The 18,115-nt window shown below is 40.9% G+C and overlaps 1 protein-coding gene across 3 annotated transcripts; it reads right to left on the reverse strand.

Moving 5' to 3' along the window:
• Positions 1-1,486: 1,486 nt before the first annotated feature.
• LOC105895485 (titin) lies at positions 1,487-17,700 on the reverse strand. 3 transcript variants are annotated; one of them, XM_031584793.2, is made up of 12 exons: positions 17,543-17,700; positions 13,175-13,311; positions 12,690-12,789; positions 12,417-12,502; positions 9,760-9,931; positions 9,468-9,647; positions 9,064-9,272; positions 8,933-8,975; positions 8,716-8,830; positions 8,461-8,626; positions 7,420-8,112; positions 1,487-6,870 (listed from the first exon to the last, which is right to left on the reverse strand). In XM_031584793.2, exons 2-12 carry the CDS (start codon positions 13,307-13,309, stop codon positions 3,370-3,372), a joined length of 5,400 nt encoding a protein of 1,799 aa, XP_031440653.1. In that variant the 5' UTR covers positions 13,310-13,311; positions 17,543-17,700; the 3' UTR covers positions 1,487-3,369. The 3 variants fall into 3 exon arrangements, with proteins under 3 accessions (XP_031440653.1, XP_031440654.1, XP_031440652.1); XM_031584794.2 differs by having other exon boundaries at positions 1,487-5,483; positions 6,843-8,112; XM_031584792.2 differs by having other exon boundaries at positions 1,487-8,112.
• Between the last annotated feature and the right edge of the window lie 415 nt (positions 17,701-18,115).

An 18,115-nucleotide genomic window follows, 5' to 3' on the forward strand; every position in this document is an offset into this window, starting at 1 on the left:
CCCTTTACAGGAAGAGCAGGGGAATGGAACTGTTTGTTAGTTCAGGCATGTCTGATTTTATAAACATGAAAACTGGAGATAGACTAAAACAAGAACCTGACTTGTAAATTATCTGAAGTCTACTCAGTTCATCTGATTATATCCACATATCTTTGGTACAGCTAGATTCTGCAAGTCATATGGCCCTTGTGGTTTTAACAGGATGTGTACAGTGGTCTACATATCAACGGTAATAACCTAAATAATAATGTGTAACTTAACAGTGTAGATTTTACTGCCAAATTAGATTTAAATGACAGGAGCTCTTGGCTTCAAAATGAAGTTTGTGCGTGTTTTTTTTTTTTTTTTTTTTACCAAGACACCATCTACGGGCTTCACTGAATTACTGCTGATTTGTTTAGTGAATTTAAAAAGAGATTCCAAGAACATGAGTACACAAGTGTAGGCAACTAATCATGAGCAATATCTGACCCGTCAGATTATACTGCTGCTTGAAAAAAAGTGAGACATGCCATGTATTTTCTGGCTATGTGGACCGAGGCTCTAGTCAGGAGGTGGACAGACAGACATGAGGCACGAGAGAGATGACAGTTGGAAGAGGGGAGGGCGTGAGGGAGGATGCCATTTTGTCATTTCAGACACTTCCTTCTCATGAGCTTCCATGCACGTAGACAAGAAATTGTCGTTTGGTCTCTGCCGTGTAATTAGCAACTAGCTAAGTTCTTATCTTAACTTCTTCGCTCGCTTAAAATTCATTTATATGGACATTTGATGGAGACATTGCACCATCTAGTGGTGGTAGACTATTACAGCGTTAATATTTGGGATAGAATTATTTGACCGCCACAAAGTCGAGCACCACTTCTATGGAGTTATAATAGTTTAAAAAAATCACAAATAATTGTCACACGATTCACAAATGTATTTCATGATTCACAAATAAATTACACACGATTCACAAATAAATGTCACACGCTTCAGAAATGTATTTCCTGATTCACATGACACGTAATTCGCAAATGGAAACGCTGTTACATTTACTTACAAACGAGGGAGTGTCTTCGCAGTGTCCAGTTATGTGGAACTACACCATAGTTGCATGCATACAACCGATTAGGGTACATAAAGTATAGAGCTGAGGTGAGATTCAAAAGTCTGAGACCTTACAGCCGCCGGGTGACTTAGCTTTAACTTTAAATGTTTCATTATTTGAGCTATGTAACAAGTTAAAAAAATTCACTTTGACCTCAATGTAAAATCAAAGTTAGGCAGATTCTGATATCTGGGTAGCAGTGTATTAAGTTATATTAAGTGATCCTCGGTTCAATTTCATAGGCAATATCAAGCCATTATATAAATCAAGCCTTCCATAACCAAATTCCATAATGTGTGCTTTTAGGCACGATGCTTTGGTTTTAAACTTGTAGGTGAAATGTTACTGAAACAATAGGTTATATAGAAACAGAAGAACCAGATGAATCAATTCCACATTGAGGGGGAAAACTTTATTAATAAGATACACATATGCTCAGTACAGAAAAAAGAAAAATGAACATCAGTAGCGCCACTGCTGAGTTCCAGTGGTACAGTCACAGTATAGGTAATCTGTCATCCTTTCAAAATGGCACTTAGGGGTGGTGGGTGGCAGAGAGAGAGAGAGAGAGAGAGAGAGAGAGATCTATAGGCTAGTGACATCAATAATTACTACTGTGTATGAGTGACGTAGTTTTGCTGAGTGTACACCGTAATAGGGATAGACATAGTAACAGTATCAGTAACGTTCTGAGTGTGAGATTTAATTACCATCATTCACTGTCATCAAGAAATCTCAAGTCTTCTTAACTAACTGTACTAACAAAAATTAGTCTATGACGTATTTTTTCACTATTTCTTGTTCTGTAACTTACATATCTCATAGTTGCTATGAGGATAGTGCAGGTAGCTGAAGCTAAAGAGCTGTTTTTGAGGGGAAACCTTTCTAGAGGGAGAGAGGTAGGCAAAGTGGTAGAAAAGGTAAATGCTATAGTATATTGTACTTCTACAAAATAGATAGATCAAGAAAACACACATCATTAACATTAAAATCATAACACAAAAATAATTGGTTGTACAGACATACAATGCTATTTTGCAACAATTTATGGACTTCTGACATGAAATGCTATACATAAAAAGGTGTTTAACTGAATCACAGAGTTCTATCCTCAACGGTTACAAGTACATACATAGCTCAAAGGGCTATATTTCATATATTCTCTCACACATTATTAAGTCCGTAATACATAACAGTAAACATAAAAATGGTTCACATTTAGCATGAAACCAACCAAATTCTAACAGGACTTTTAGCTGAATTTGAGCCTCTTTAGCTTCTCTTTTGTCCCTTCTCTCAAAATTGACTATACATTTGAATCAGATTAGGTGACCAAAATATATTGGTTTTAAAAAGTAACCCCATTATTGGTTCATTGCACTGATTGAACACATTGTAAATAGTGAGAAAGGAAGCCCTCTGAGATGTATATGAACTTGTTGCAATGTTGCATATGTGTGATTAAATTCATCAGAGTTGAGAAAAGTGTATTTACAGTGAAATAGAGAAATGAATGAAACAAAAAACATGATTTTGAAAATGTTTGTTTACCAGCTACCTGAAGGCCTACTGGAGTGTGAGTGATTCTAAGCAGAATCTTTAGATGTAAAAACTGATGTTAATGTAAAGCAAGTGACCTACAGATTAGGAGTGAAGCAAAGCACACATATTGTAACAAACGCAAATTTATGATAATAATAATAATATTAATAATAATAATAATAACAACCTTTTTCATATTTTTGAGTGCTAATGACAGCTGCTGGCAAAATAGTTGTTTAATTATGATATTTCTTAACAGCAAAACAGTGCTTTGGGAACAAAAAATATTTCACTTTTTACAGGATTACAACTGATACATTCAGTTTCACATTGCATTGCTTTACAAAATACAAAATAGTTGAGAGGAACACAACTGAACATGATTTCATTCTGTAAAAAATATGTTGTTATATAAAACTATTTTATCTCAATTTCTTAATTTGTCAAGTCAATGTGTCATTTGTAATCCATGGAAATTTACAATTTCAAGAGTAAAAAAGCAAAATATTATGTTTTTGTAAATACTGCCAGATGTTTTCAGTTCCCTCTTATTTATACACCTGGACACTATTTATCTGCAAGATTCCTGAAAAAGCTTGAACCTTGATACAAAAATAAAATGACAAAATAGACCTTGCCTCCTTTGCATCTGCATTTTCACAGATTTTTTTTTTTTTTCATATCTAATTCTAGTACAAAAATGTGGTCCCATAAACTAGAGCGCCCCTCTAACTTTAAAAAGCAAATTTTGCCGGGGTTTTGCGCGAAGATCGCCGCACGGGTGTATCAACTTTAGCCCTCTTCTTTCCCTTAGCACTCCTAGCCCTAGTGTTTGTGTCTGTTAATGCCTCCTCGTCTGCCTCCTGATCACTCTCCTCCTCCTCCATGGCTCTTTTGGGTGTGGGTACAATGTGAGGGGACGTGATGATGGACCTCCCTCTCAAAACAAGCACATCCTCCTCCACTGGACTCTCACCCTCCTCTGAGGCGTCTTCTTTCCCTGACGCGTCCTCACCTGTGTGCTGCTCCTCCTCTGTTTCCAAGTCCAAATTGATGTCATTGCCTTCATTGGTCTCACTATTTTTTAATGTGTTGACCGCAATTTGTTGTTCTTCTCCCTCCTCTTCCTCAATTTTATCCCCAACCTCTGTCGAATCAGCTATGTCCTCAGAATTAAGTGATTCCTCTTTCTCCAAGCTGGTCTCACCATCCATTTTTTCCTCTTCTGCTGTGGTTTCATCATCTCCCATTTCATTTTCTTTGTCCTCCAGTTGGACTCCTGCAGCTTGAGTTGCTTCTTCTGTGTCCTCTTGTTCTTCAGGAGCGCCTTCGGATCCTGAGGGAGTGGACCTGACAGTTTCCACAACTGGAGGAAGTCCCTCTTCGTCCACGTTTTCTTCATCCACACCACCCACCTCTTCTTTGTCTACAACGCATTGTTCTTGTTCAAGCTTCTCACTGTTATCTGAGGGTTCCTGTGTTTGGTCTGTCTCTTCTGTGGTATCCCTGGTTGGCTCAGTTGTTTTTTCTTCCACTTCCTGTGATACAAGTTCCTTGTCAGATTCTTTAGTAATGTCTGCATCACTGTCCTCTTCCTCTTCTTCTTCTGCTGATTCCTCCTCTTGTTTTCGAACACGTTTAGACCGTCTTTGTCTTGAAGAAGACTGAGCTGCTCCTCGTTTCTTCTTTGGCCTTCCTCTTTTTCTAGTCGTTTTGTCGTCTCCTGGATCTGAGCTAACTTGTACCACTTCATTCTCTCCTTCAGGGGCTGAGATATCGGTGTCATCCACTGCCCCATGTTCTGTCACTTCTTCTAGTTTTCCTTGATTTTCCTCCTCGTTTGCATCAGTTTTTGGTTCATCACTGGAGCTTTGTAATGCAGAGGCTGTCTCTTTAAGCATCTCAGTGGTTCCTTCCAAATCAGGAGATTCATTCTTCAGAACCGTGTCCTCTGTTTCATCTAGCCCCTCTGACATCTCAGTCGTAGCCTCTTTTGCTACTTCAGGCTGGCTTTCTTCATTTTCTTCACGTTGGCTCTCCATACCTTTAACATTTTTTGCTTCCTCCTCAACTGCTGGCATTTCTTGTTCATCCAGAGGAACTTCATCTGCTTTAGTCTCTGTGTTTTCAGTGTTCATCATTTCCAAGTCTGATGGAGGACAACTTTCTTTAAGATCCACCAAAACAACTGTGTCTTTTTGCAATTTAAGTGTATCAGTCTCCTCTCCAGGACTTTCCTCAACAGAAGCTTCTTCCTCAAGTGCTGAGATACCTTCCTTACCCACCGTTTCTTCCAGATTTTCAGTGGCATCTGTGTTTCCAGCGCTCTTGTTTTCCACATCGTCTTGCTCTATTCCTTCAGGAACAGTGTCTGTGGCACCTTCTTCAATTTGCTGTTCATTTTCTGGTACGTCATCATTTTCTGTGGCCACATCTTCAACAGGGTGCACATCAACGGCTTCTTTTTCTTTTGGAGTCTCATCCTCTACGATGTCTGTTTCTTTTTCATCTGAAGAGATTTCTAACACCATTCCTTCCACCTCTTGGTCACCAATGTTTTCATGCGGACTCTGCTCCTCAGTTGCAGGTTTATCCTGTTCTTGCTCATCTAATTCTGTGTCATCTGCTGTTTTAGGCATTTCAGGTTCCTCACTTTGATCCTTTGATGGCAGGAGCTCATCCTTTTCTTCTGTTGTTTCTTTTGATTGTTGAATTTCATCATGCTCTTCCTCAGGTTCTTCATCTTTTTGGGCCACATTTCTCCTGCTCCGTCGGGTGTGTTTGCGTTTGGGTGTGGCCTTCACCACTTTTCTTCTGCCTCTGAGGACTCTCTGAGATGTCTGTGGACCTTCATCATCTGAGGTCTCCTCTGCGGCCTCTTTCCCCTCTTCCATCTGTTCTTCTGCTGGTTCAGTTTCCTCATCCGATGGAGCTGCTGGGCTTTCTTCTACAGCTTTCTTGCTGGCTCTTTGGGATTTGCGTCTGGGAGTTTCTGTGCTTACTACAGTTCTCCTTCGCAGGACTCTCTTCTCGATGGTTGTGCTTTCCTGCGCTTCATCTGTTCCCAAATCACGATCCGATGACTCTTGTGTTTCCACTTCATCCTGAGAGACCTGAGAATCTGTTGCTTCTACAGCTTCATCTTGTGTATCGTCTTGCTGTATGACGTTTTCCACATCTTTCTTTGCATCCTTGTCCCCTTCAGTCTGTGGTGTCTGATCTTCTCCTGTCTCACCTTTCTCATCAGCTTCTGGCGTTGTGTCTGCACTCTCTACCTCTAATTCAGGTTGAGGAGATGCCTTGTTTACGTCAACTAAGACAACAGTGGCTCTCTGCAGTTTCACCTCTTTAGCCGGTTCTGTCTGCTTGTCTGCAACAGAAGGTTCTTCTGTTATGACATCATTATCAGTAATTTCCTTTTCCTCCGAATCCACGGTTTCCTCCATCTGGTCATCTATATCTGTTTTTCCAGCACTCTTTGTCTCCTCTATTGTTTTCTTCTCTTCCAGCATCCCCTCTTTTTCCACATTATCTTCCTCCATTCCTTCTGGAATAGTGTCTGTGGTGACGTCTTCAATCTGATGTTCTGTGGCTGAGTTAACTTCAGTTTCTTTGGCTGCATCTTCATCAGGTTTCAATTCAGTATTTTCCTCATCTTTTGGTGTTTCCTCGTCCCCTACAATATCTGGAGAATTGTCTGACACTGTTCCCTCACCCTCCTCTTCCACATTATCCTCCATTTCTTTTATCTCTTCCTGTTTTTCTGTTGTTTCACTCTCTTCCTCTTCCATAGCATTCCCCTCAATCACCTTATCCGTTTCTATTTCTTTTTCAACGGTTTCATCTTCTTTTGAAGGTTGACTTTCATCTTTGTCTTCAGCAGATTCATCTGCAATTACCGGACTCTCTAACTCAGTGACATCTGGTGCGATCTTTTCCTCTGTAAGTTCCAGGGCATCTGTGGCTTCAGTATCCACTTCTCCAGTATCCTTCTCCTCAACCAGGGTTACAGTTTCAGACTCCATCTCAACATCTGCCTCTGAATGTTGAATCTCACCCTCCTTATCAGCTTCTTCTTCTCCCTCAGTTGTTTGCTGGCTGTCTGTTTGGGCCACATTTCTCCTGCTCCGTCGGGTGTGTTTGCGTTTGGGTGTGGCCTTCGCCACTTTTCTTCTGCCTCTGAGGACTCTCTGAGATGTCTGTGGACCTGCATCATCTGAGGTCTCCTCTGCGGCCTCTTTCCCCTCTTCCTCCATGGCTCTTTTGGGGGATTGAGGGGACGTGATGATTGACCTTCCTCTCAAAACAAGCACATCCTCCTCCACTGGACCCTCACCCTCCTCTGAGCCGTCTTCTTTCTCTGATGCGTCCTTTCCAGCGCTTTTCTCCTCCATCGCTTTATCTTCTTCCAGCGTATCCTGTTTTTCAGCATCTTCCTCCAATCCTTCTGGAACTGAGGTGGACACATCCTCCGCAACCTGCTCTACTGCAGCCGAGGTATCCTCAGTAGTTTCTACTTGTTTGTCATCTGACACTTCTTCTTTTGGTGTCACCTCATCTCCTGCATGCTCCGCGGGATGTTCCACAGATTCTGGAACCTCATCCTTTTCTTCATTCTCTTCCTGAGATTCTTCTTCTGCTTCTTGACTCTTGGTTTGTTGCGCATTTCTCCTGCTCCGTCGGGTGTGTTTGCGTTTGGGTGTGGCCTTCACCGCATTTGTTCTGCCTCTGAGGACTCTCTGAGATGTCTGTGGACCTGCATCATCTGAGGTGTCCTCTGCGGCCTCTTTCCCCTCTTCCATCTGTTCTTCTGCTGGTTCAGTTTCCTCATCCGATGGAGCTGCTGGGCTTTCTTCTACAGCTTTCTTGCTGGCTCTTTGGGATTTGCGTCTGGGTGTTTCTGTGCTTACTACAGTTCTCCTTCGCAGGACTCTCTTGTCGATGGTTGTGCTTTCCTCTGTATTGTCCTCGGTGTCTCCCTCTGACACGGTGTCACCTGGTGTTTTTTGTGGAGCTGTTTCTGTCCCACTGTCTCCTGCCTCGGCACTGATTTGAGTCTGCACTTCCTGGTTCTCAACCTCCACACTTTCTAAAGTTTCTGATTTCTTGATAGGGATTATGTCCTCCTCCTCGTCATCTACTGTCATTTTGACATTTTCAACCACTGGTAACTGGGACACATCACTCACATCTGCTGAAAGAGTGCTAACTACCTGTGAGCTTTCCTCTCCCTCATCTTCCCTTTGCACTTCCTCAACAGGGGATTTAAGTGCACTATAATCCCCCTCCTGTACATCTTCCTCTTTGTCATTTAATTCTGTGGGCATTGCCTCCTCACTAGCAGGCCTTTCCAAAGCAGGTTCTACAGTATCTACAGTGGAGACCTGCTTTGGAAAGTCTTTCAGTTGCTCTGTGACTTCCATAGGAGGGTCAATGTCCTCATGACTATCAATCACTGTGGCGGTTACATCTGAAGCCTGTGGGGGGGAAAAAATATATATATACCATAAATGAATATTGTTGAAAATTTCATTTCAAATGTCCTTTTTATTGATAGTAATCTTTAAAAAAAAAAATTTAGTAGATTTTAAGCCTTTTCCAAAACCTTATTTACAGTTTGACATCTAGAATGTCTAACAATAATGGACAATGTATCATGACATGATACCAAAACTAAGTGTTCTGTGGCAAGGGTTTAAACCCTAGTTTTGAGTGGACCAGTGACCAAAAGGATACTTTATGTATGTACAGTATGTAAGTGACTTCAGACTGATGGTAGATGGAATAAAGAGGTGAGGAAAGATGATTGGAAAGGACCATCTCACCTGTGTTAGCTTGTGGACATCAGAGTCCTCCTGGTCAAGTTGTGTCTCCATCACTATGGACACCACATCTCCTGCCTCCACATATTGATCTCCTTCGTCTTTCTTCTGGTCCTCACCTTCTGGTTCTTCCACGGGTGTTTCATTGCCTGCTTCAATTTTTTCCACCCTACGCACACACAACCAAATGATGAAGTCACAAAAAGGATACTCGTCGCATTGCTAATAACAGCCCCTTTGTGGAGTACTCTGACATACCTTATGACTTTCTCTGAGAGGCTCTCCTCCACCACCTCACTGCTCTCCTCTCTCAGCCTCTTGCGCCTCAGCTGACTACTTCTGCCGCGTGTTGAAACAGGCGTGTCTTCAACCTCTGAAAATGTTCAAATTAATTCATTGAGGTGTTCAATGCTTCATCGAAATCACTCTGACCACTTTGTTTTACTTCAAATGCACCAAATAACTGAAAATGTACCTTTGGTTATGTGAACATGTGTGTCAATCTGAACGGCCTTTTCCTATAAGTAACAGAGAGATTGGATATTGTAAGACAACACAACATTTCTTAGTGTGAAGACTGTTACGAAAAGATGCCATTAAACCCACCACAACTTCCACGGTGTACTCAACAGTCTCTTGCATCTGTGTCATCACCTCCTCCATGGGCACATCATGGGGGACAGACTCCCGGCTCTTGAGGCCCATCTCCAGAATCTTAATGGCAATCTGGGTCCTCTGAAAAGGGCCTCCGACACCGTCAACTTCCCAAAACAGACCCGTGTCTGCAGGATAAGTGCTGAGATAGTTGCCACAAACTAGAAAAGGAGATACAAAATAATTAGGACAAAGTAGATTTTACTGTTTTTAATATTTAAGACATTTTTATTAGAGGCATTTTAATAATCAATTTGAGATTGGCTATTTCTAACACATCCCTAACATTGTAAATTGATTGTAGTAATTGTCAAGTATTTGCTCATCGTCATGTCCTTGCAGTGACTGGTTGTTACCTTTATACATGGCAGTTGAAAGAGGGTATTTTAAGCCTAAACAATCGTTCTTGAAAGAGTCCACAAAGTCTTCCAGTATCTGAAGCCCATGTCCATTACCACGATGACATTTTCGGACAAACATGGAATCCAAGACAGGAAGCTGATAACGTTGCGTCAGGAAGGAACTACTTAAACTGCCTGTGGAATAAACATATGGAAGAGAATGATCCCAAATTCATAGAACTGAAACTACAGTATGACAGGATATGTTAAATGTATGTTAAAAAGAAAAGAATAGATAAAGAAATACCCTCTGGCTTCACTGAGTAAAAACCAATGGCCTCTCCATTTTTCCAAATGATTTTGGCCAAGTCATTTTCACTGTGACAGAGAAACGGCACTTCATCCTTGTTCATCTCCTTTGCCCTGTAGACAATGCGGTTGAGAACATAAAGGACCACCCTCTCCCCTACAGTTGTCACCTGGAAGGAGAATAGTAGACATCTTCTTTATTCATGATTTCCAGAAGACATATTTACAAAAAGCTGAAATCAACAATTAAAAATACGATTTGAAATGTTCATGCCACGCAACTGTTGAATTCTGATACAATCCCGATTCCAAAAAGGTTGGGATGCTGTGTAAAACATAAATAAAAACAGAATGCAATGATTTGCCAATCCTTTTTTACCTATATACAATTGAATACAGTAGAAAGACAAGACACTTAATATTCAAACAGATAGATTATTGTGTTTTGTAAATATACTGTACATTCATTCTGAATAAGATGCCTGCAACACTTTCCAAAGTTGGGACATCATCTTTTCTTTCAACAACACTGAGTACGCGTTTGGGAACTTAGGACAAAGACTAATTGTCTTTGTTATCGTATTTTGTACATCATAAAGCAGCACACATTTTCAATAAGAGACCTGGTCTGTACTGCAGGCAGGCCAGTCTAGTGCCTGCACTCTTCCACTATAAAGCTGTGCTGTTGTAACACATGCAGAATGTGGCTTGGTACTGTCTTGCTGGAGTCAGCAGGGACACCCCTGAGAAAGATGTCATCTGGATGGCAGCAAATGTTGCTCCAAACCTGTATGTACCTTTCTGCATTAATCACAGATATGCAAATTAGCCATGTCATGGGCACTAACACACACCCAAACCATCGCGGAAGCTGACTTTTGAACTATGCGCTGGTAACGATCTGGATAGAAAAGGTGGACTTGTAAGACCACAGCAAACTTTTCTACTTCAGATGAGCTCGGGCCATTGAGCATTCCACAACTTTCCCTGTCTTTTGCTGATGCCTGCAACACGTTCCAAAAAAGCTGGGATGGGCAAATTCAGAATTAAAGGTTTATAGAAAACAATAAAGTTTATCAGTTTGAATATTAAATATCTTGTTTTTGTACTGTATTCAATTGAATATAGGTCAAAAGGGATTTGCAAATAATTGCATTCTGTTTTTATTTACGTTTTACATAGCCTCCCAACTTTTTTGGAATTGGGGTTGTTCATGTGACCGTATCACACATGCAGACCACTTCACTTACTGTGAAAGATAAAACAAATCAATAGTGCAGGAGAGACCTGACTTAAGTTAATCAGATTTCAACTCTATCCAAATGAGCAGATTAACCGTACAGTGAACTCAAGAGATGAGTTCAAGTTAATTGGGTTAGGAGTTAATTGGGTATGTTTTTTTCCCCTCTCGAATGATCAACTCAGAGGAGGGAAATGTTAAATGGAGGAGAAAAAACAATCACTCATACGCTATCAGACACGTTCAAAGTGCTTTGACAGCGTATGAGTGATTTTAAAAAAACAATCACTCATACGCTGTCAGACACGTTCAAAGTGCTTTGACAGCGTATGAGTGATTTTAAAAAAACAATCACTCATACGCTGTCAGACACGTTCAAAGTGCTTTGACAGCGTATGAGTGATTTTAAAAAAACAATCACTCATACGCTGTCAGACACGTTCAAAGTGCTTTGACAGCGTATGAGTGATTTAAAAAAAACAATCACTCATACGCTGTCAGACACGTTCAAAGTGCTTTGACAGCGTATGAGTGATTTTAAAAAAACAATCACTCATACGCTGTCAGACACGTTCAAAGTGCTTTGACAGCGTATGAGTGATTTTAAAAAAACAATCACTCATACGCTGTCAGACACGTTCAAAGTGCTTTGACAGCGTATGAGTGATTTTAAAAAAACAATCACTCATACGCTGTCAGACACGTTCAAAGTGCTTTGACAGCGTATGAGTGATTGTTTTTTTTTAAACAAACCCAATTAACTTCTAACCCAATTAACTTGAACTCATCTCGTTACAGCATTTTTTTTTTCTTTTTTTGCTACGGCAGATGACCTACCAGACCATCCATGGCCATATCTGAAGTCCATGTTTTAGATTTTTTTAAGTGAAGAAAAGACTCGGTTTAAACGTTTGCTCTTTTAACACGTACACCCCGAGAAAGCATGTTGAGGTATGTAAACATTTGTTTAATTCCAGATAAACTTGTTATGCTTTTTTATGCATTTTTTATGCTATGGTTGGTCAAATTACTTTTTATGCATTTGCCTGCTGAGTTGTCATATAGGGACCAGGTCCTGTGTGAATCCACTGCTGACACACACTAATAGGTAGTTAGTGAAAATGCTGAGCTAACGTTACTGACTAAAGTCTTTTCAGAAATATATGTTTCAATCTTGTCTAATAAACATAGTGCTATAAGTAGGGATGGGTATCAAATGTCACTTGTATTGGAGTAATATTCGACCAGGAGTATCTCTACTCTGACTCGACTAATAGAGCTGTGCACTTTATCCACCTCTGATCCAATGACAATGAATTCAACAATATAAGTGCTGGCATGCACATAGAGTTAAAACCGCACCGTTTCTTGCTGGAAGGCAACTTATCTGTGACAGAAAGTAACCAAGAACGTACCTGAAGGATCCCTTGGCGTGCGGAGTCTGATGTCTTCAGCACATCCTCAACAGGCCACCACTTCCCCTGCAGGTACAGCCCTACAGCTGGAACCACAACAGGAAAAGAAACAAGATGAAGTGACCAAGAGAAGCACTGAAAGCATCTTCATCCTCCACATGTCAACATCTGATGCAGGCAAGACTGCCATGGGACCACAACATGACTCAGAGAGGTTGGATTACCAGACTCGCCATAACAATGAAAAAAAAATGTTTTCATTATATTTCTTACCTATAAATGGGTCATCTAGTGTAAACAGGGCAAGGATCTTGTGTCTGACATCTTGCCCATGGAGAGGAACGAAGCTCACATTGCAGAGGCCTATTTCAATCTATGTAAGCAAGAAATGAAAAACAGGTTTAAATGACTTGTGATGTTTGGATCTAAATTATGTACAAAAGATGGAATCATTAAAGTGTTTATGCACATTTACATTTACTCATTTGGCAGATGCTTTTACCCAAAGCAACTTTAAGGAACAACAATCCAGTTTCCATCAATTATAACACCTTGGAGTAAGTAAGCACTTAGTTCTAAATCGACTCAATATGACAAAGTGCAAAGAAATCAGGTAAAGAAGTGCACTGTAAGTGTGAGTTAGGCAGGCCCCTGCTCTGATAGCATTTGGTAGCTTGTTCCACCATTGCAATGTTCATGCCGCTTTGTCACACATGTATTGTAATGTATCGAATCAGTATATGCATTACAATTATTACCTTTTTGGAATTGGGCAGGTTGAGGTATTCAGGTGTCTCCGAATTTCGGTAGAGGAGTTTGGACATGTAGTCTTTGGAACTCTTCTCCAGGGATTCATAGTCCACTGTGGTGAGGATGTCCACAGGGAACGCCATCCCTACAGGAAGACAAAACACAGAAAATATAGTGTCCGTCACACATTGAACACCAAGACATAATCTGTGCCAAATAACTAATACCTAACCTATTAATACCTGTGATAATCTCATAGCAAATACCTTTCATCTAAAAATATATCCAGGACAAGTGCAAAGAATAGTGTCACTGGCAGTTCTGTCACCTATGCATTAACCACCTATACATTAAGCACCACCCTAGTAGGTGGGCTATCTCTTAATGCTGCGAGGGCATGAAACTCACACCACTTATGGCACGTGGTGGAATGCTGAAGATTATCTTAAAGGGATTACAGAGTAACATCCTAACCAATGTGTGAGAAAGGAAAGACACATGATTGCATTGGCTTCTTAAATGGATCAATAGTACAACCAATACAAATAATTCAACTGAAATGTAGGGGATAATGAATGATAAAGGAGCAATTAAGGAGACTGACTAACACAAACCACTACAGAAACTAAAGGGGAGACACTCCTGTGGCACTTCTGCCTCAGAGGGTATCATTATCCCAAGTCATAATTATTTAAAGAGCTCTGCCTATAGGCTGCAAGGGCGCCATATGTTTATCTTCATCTAGGGGTCAGGGAAATGTCACACCAGCATTTGCTCCCGTGGATCACAGACTGAATGCATGAACCGAACAGTCGACATACAACAGAAAGAGTGCATTTACGAGACCATTTTTACTGCCTGCTAGCATTACATGAGCGCACTGAGTACTGGCACCACTTATCAGGAAATAATAAGCCAAATGAACCACAGAGGGCCCTATTTGGTGTCCTGCCCTCAGCCTTGGGGTTTCTACTGGAGGAGTGCCAGCACAACCACATTCTAGGCAAAACCACAGAAACTCCATCATTTTCTCCGCCGCACACAATAACTCTACCTTGCTCGTTTCTCATGGCTCAGACACAGGACTGTTCCATTCTGACATGTGTGCCACTGAGAAGATGTGTCTTCGGAAGCATTTCCTTGTTTAAAGGCCAATGAGCTTCTCTGCCCGCTGTTTCAAGTGCACCCTCCTAATGCCTATGATCTATGATTCACTTTCCAAACATTTACAGAAAAAAAAACACAGAAAAATGCACAGAGCACTTTATCTGACTCCAAAGAAAACGTAATGGCGAGGTTAATTACAAGCTAACCAAAAAAATCTCATTTCAATTAAATAATTGAATTTTGATCATTTGAGGAAGAACACATAAGCATGCAAAGAGGGCATAAAAAGTGGAATAGTAAGTTCTTGAATGTTTATTGACCTTGACCGAGGCTGCCGTTTTGAAGGGGCAAAGCTTCAAACCCTTCAACTGACGTCTCTGTCTTATGTGCTACCTATGCAAACGCAAAACCAACGCAGGAATATTTCCTGAACTCTTCAGTCACAAATTGTTGACTGCCAACAGATCACCATACAAAACATACAAGGAACATTTCAACAGAAACCGTTGGCCCCACCCCCCAAATGAAAACAGACTCACATTCTTTCAAGTCACTCAACACAAGTGCAAGCTATATGTTACAGTCACCGCCCATATAAGGCAGCGCAGGAAGTATAGGGTTAACCAGCCCTGCCCAGAGAATGTATAGACATGGGAGGGGCCATATATAAGCTACTCTGACAGCCAGAGAGTCATTGAGTTCACCACACAAACAAACATGGCTTTTCCTCCCCAGGATGGAATTTATGTAATGCCCCCCACAAGAACCTTAGTTTCCATTCCTGAAGTCGGTGGAAGTGTGACAGAGGAAATAAAGACAATCAACAGGTTTCAGTAGAAGTGCAAACAATGGGTATACCCTGTAATAGGGTCATAGAAGTCAAAGTAGAAGTCCTAACTATTTCTTTCAGCATGATGTGAAGGCATGTAAGGAGTCATACATGGTCGCGTGTCCCGGGGCAGGTGGCTTGCTTTATTATTAGCCAGACCATATCTTGAGCAATTAACACTATCCCAGTCAATGCTTCTGCTGTCAGAGGGAGGAACCAGTCAAGCAGAAAGGCTACTTTGTCTGTTAGAAAGGGGGGGGGGGGGGGGGGAGTGCATGCTTGTTTGTGCGTGCTCATCTGTGTGCGCTCGCTGAAAACCAGCTGAACGCCACTCCCCTCTCCGCACCTCCCCCCTCAGGGCATGGCAGGCTGAATACCAGAGCGCTGTGCAGAATTACGCAGCAAATACATGAACACCACACAGTGTGAACCAGGGAGGTATTCCACTTATTGACAAACCTGTGTTAAGTTAACTCAGAGTAAGCCTCCAAAAAGAACAGCCCTATGGCTTGGTTTTGCTAGAAGAATGAAGCTGGGGTTTACGACTTATTCGAGGGTTAACTGAACAAGGTCATCACCAAACCATGTATCTGGAATACCCCCAGGACTCACAACTACCATTGAGGGAGCTCAAGTTTTCCTGATTTTCACAAAAACCTCTGCCGTGGTTACCAGACAATGTAACTTAAATAAATGTTTATAAGGGGGAAGGGCTTACTTTTAAATTCTCAATAGACACTGGTGTGGATTATTTATATATTGCTGATCATGCACTTTTGGGCTTGAACTCCATGAAGTTCGCGCAGCAATCAGCAGCAAGCAACATATTGCCCCACTTTTTTCCTGCATGAACTTTAGGCTCAACTTCTGAAGCAATAAGGTAGATAGATTAATTAAACTTCAAATATATCAACACAACCGACTACACATGGATTCTCTCAGTTTAATTAACACATATTAAAGCACCTAACATGCAACGCCAACAAATGACAGAATGTTCCATAGCACTTTGGGACTTCATGCGGTTTGCACAGTAATTAGTAAAGGTTGCATTTAATAATCCTCTATCTTTTAATTTTGCAGACGACACTGATTCAACAACTAAAGGAGTAATGGGGGTTGATTATTTGAACATCCTCATTGTCCATAACACGCAGTTCGCATGGATTCTTTTAACGTCTCCCACAAATGCCCAAATGCACTGCATGCACAAAGTACACAATGTTCAAAACGGAATAAATCACGTTGCCAATGAAGTTCGAACTTCAAAGTTGCATAGTCCCATGCTTGATATTAGTTAAATCCACAGGCAACCAAATAAAAAGCCAATAAACAAGAACAATTTAGGTAGGTACAAGCTTTTTGGGGGTGGCCATACATTTGGTTATACATTTCCATTCTATACGTTCGAAACAGGAAGACCCATTCACATGTATGTATCACGGGTGCGCGTGACAAACCCTAGTATAGTTTAGTCCGAACTGGGTAACTGACACCATTTAGTCGAACCTATTTACCCGATTTTGGCGATATAATCTCTGCAAAAAACAGGACATTTTCTCTTCATTGCCTTTCATTGCATTCCTCTTTGACCGAAATGATTTCACACACAATAGACGCTTACACTTAAAGCCCAGAACGAAGGTTATATTCAAAAATGAATTAAAATACGAAAAACGGAACGGAACCTTTAAATGGCTCTACACTTGAACAAAACCACGGCAATGCCCCTGCGTAGAGGCGGGCAGCCATTCTCTGAACAAAGGTGGGAGTGCTCCCTCCACACCGCCACGCTGCAAGAGGGAATCCAAGCAGCGACAATTCCAGACACCAATCAAAACATTAAAACGCCAGAGACGTACAACAGATTATTATTTTATATACTGTCAAAATCTATTGAGGGTCAAGCTACGGTCAACATCCATGAGAACATGAAAGTTTCAGATCGATACTGCATTTTGCAACACCCTGAAATCATTGTTGTGCTCGCTACATTGTGTCATTGTGTTGACAGTGTCCCTGTTGACAATATGAAATTTTGGCTGTCAAACATAAAATTGAAAAGTTATTTAAAAAGAGGAAACTGGCGAAGTTCCGAATTACCTGGCAGATCTTTCAAAATAATTGCACTCTCGAATCTCGACTAACATTTCCTGTAATATGCGGGAAAATTACATGTCAAATAGCCTGTTTTTATTAACAGGAACACTGTTTCACAGTTTCACGTCTTCCTTTTTATTTTTGGAAGCAGTAAATCCTATGAACTCAAAAGCATGAAGCGAATGGATTAGTAAACAAACTCTAATCCCGTGTATTGGTGATGCAGCGCTCGCTCTCGTCGCGCGCCATTACGCTCTCATTCGACGAATACAAGTTTACACAAATTATATGCCTACACCTCTGCACAAAAATCAAGGCCACCAAGAAAGTTTCGACATACCTTTGCTCCGTTAGGGTAAACAACTCGGCCCAAGACTTCAGTCTTAAAAACTCTCTGTATTTTGAATTCCACTGTTGTGGTAGTATTGTGTATCGTCGCTCTCACTACAAGCTGTGACGCACGCCCCCGTGGAGCACCAGTGTCCAACTGAACAGCGCGCGCAAAAATATTACATAATATTCATCACATCAAAATGCACTATTTAACACCACTTTTAGTGTTAAAATACTTAAGTGAAAAAAATATTATAAATCGCATATAGGAAAATAGGTAGGACAGGTCTATGTTGAGTTTAAACTTTCTTTTTGGTTATTTGGTTTAACATTTAGTTTGAATAGGTATTGAGTCAAAGTAACCAGCCTACTCTGCTGTCAATGAGAGCGGGAACTTTCCTGTACATGACAGTTAATGAAGAGGTCACACCAAAGCATACCAGATCACATCTGATACAGACTGTCTGTCCATAAGTGTTTGAATTTACATCAAGTGTTATAAGAACAGACCATATACTTCAAATCAGGGCATCACATGCAGCAAAGGCTTATTGTATCACAATTACGTTGATAGGAAGAT

Source organism: Clupea harengus, chromosome 18 (genome assembly GCF_900700415.2).
Source record: "Clupea harengus chromosome 18, Ch_v2.0.2, whole genome shotgun sequence".
In the NCBI taxonomy this organism is placed as follows: Eukaryota; Metazoa; Chordata; class Actinopteri; order Clupeiformes; family Clupeidae; genus Clupea; species Clupea harengus.

Coding starts and splice junctions, on each gene's coding strand:
- LOC105895485 (XM_031584792.2), bottom strand. CDS start 13,309: ATGGCGTTCCCTGTGGACATCCTCACCACAGTGGACTATGAATCCCTG. Junction 8,976..9,063: donor AGTACACCGTGGAAGTTGTG/GTGGGTTTAATG, acceptor TGTTACTTATAG/GAAAAGGCCGTTCAGATTGA. Junction 8,113..8,460: donor ATGTCCACAAGCTAACACAG/GTGAGATGGTCC, acceptor TCCCCCCCACAG/GCTTCAGATGTAACCGCCAC.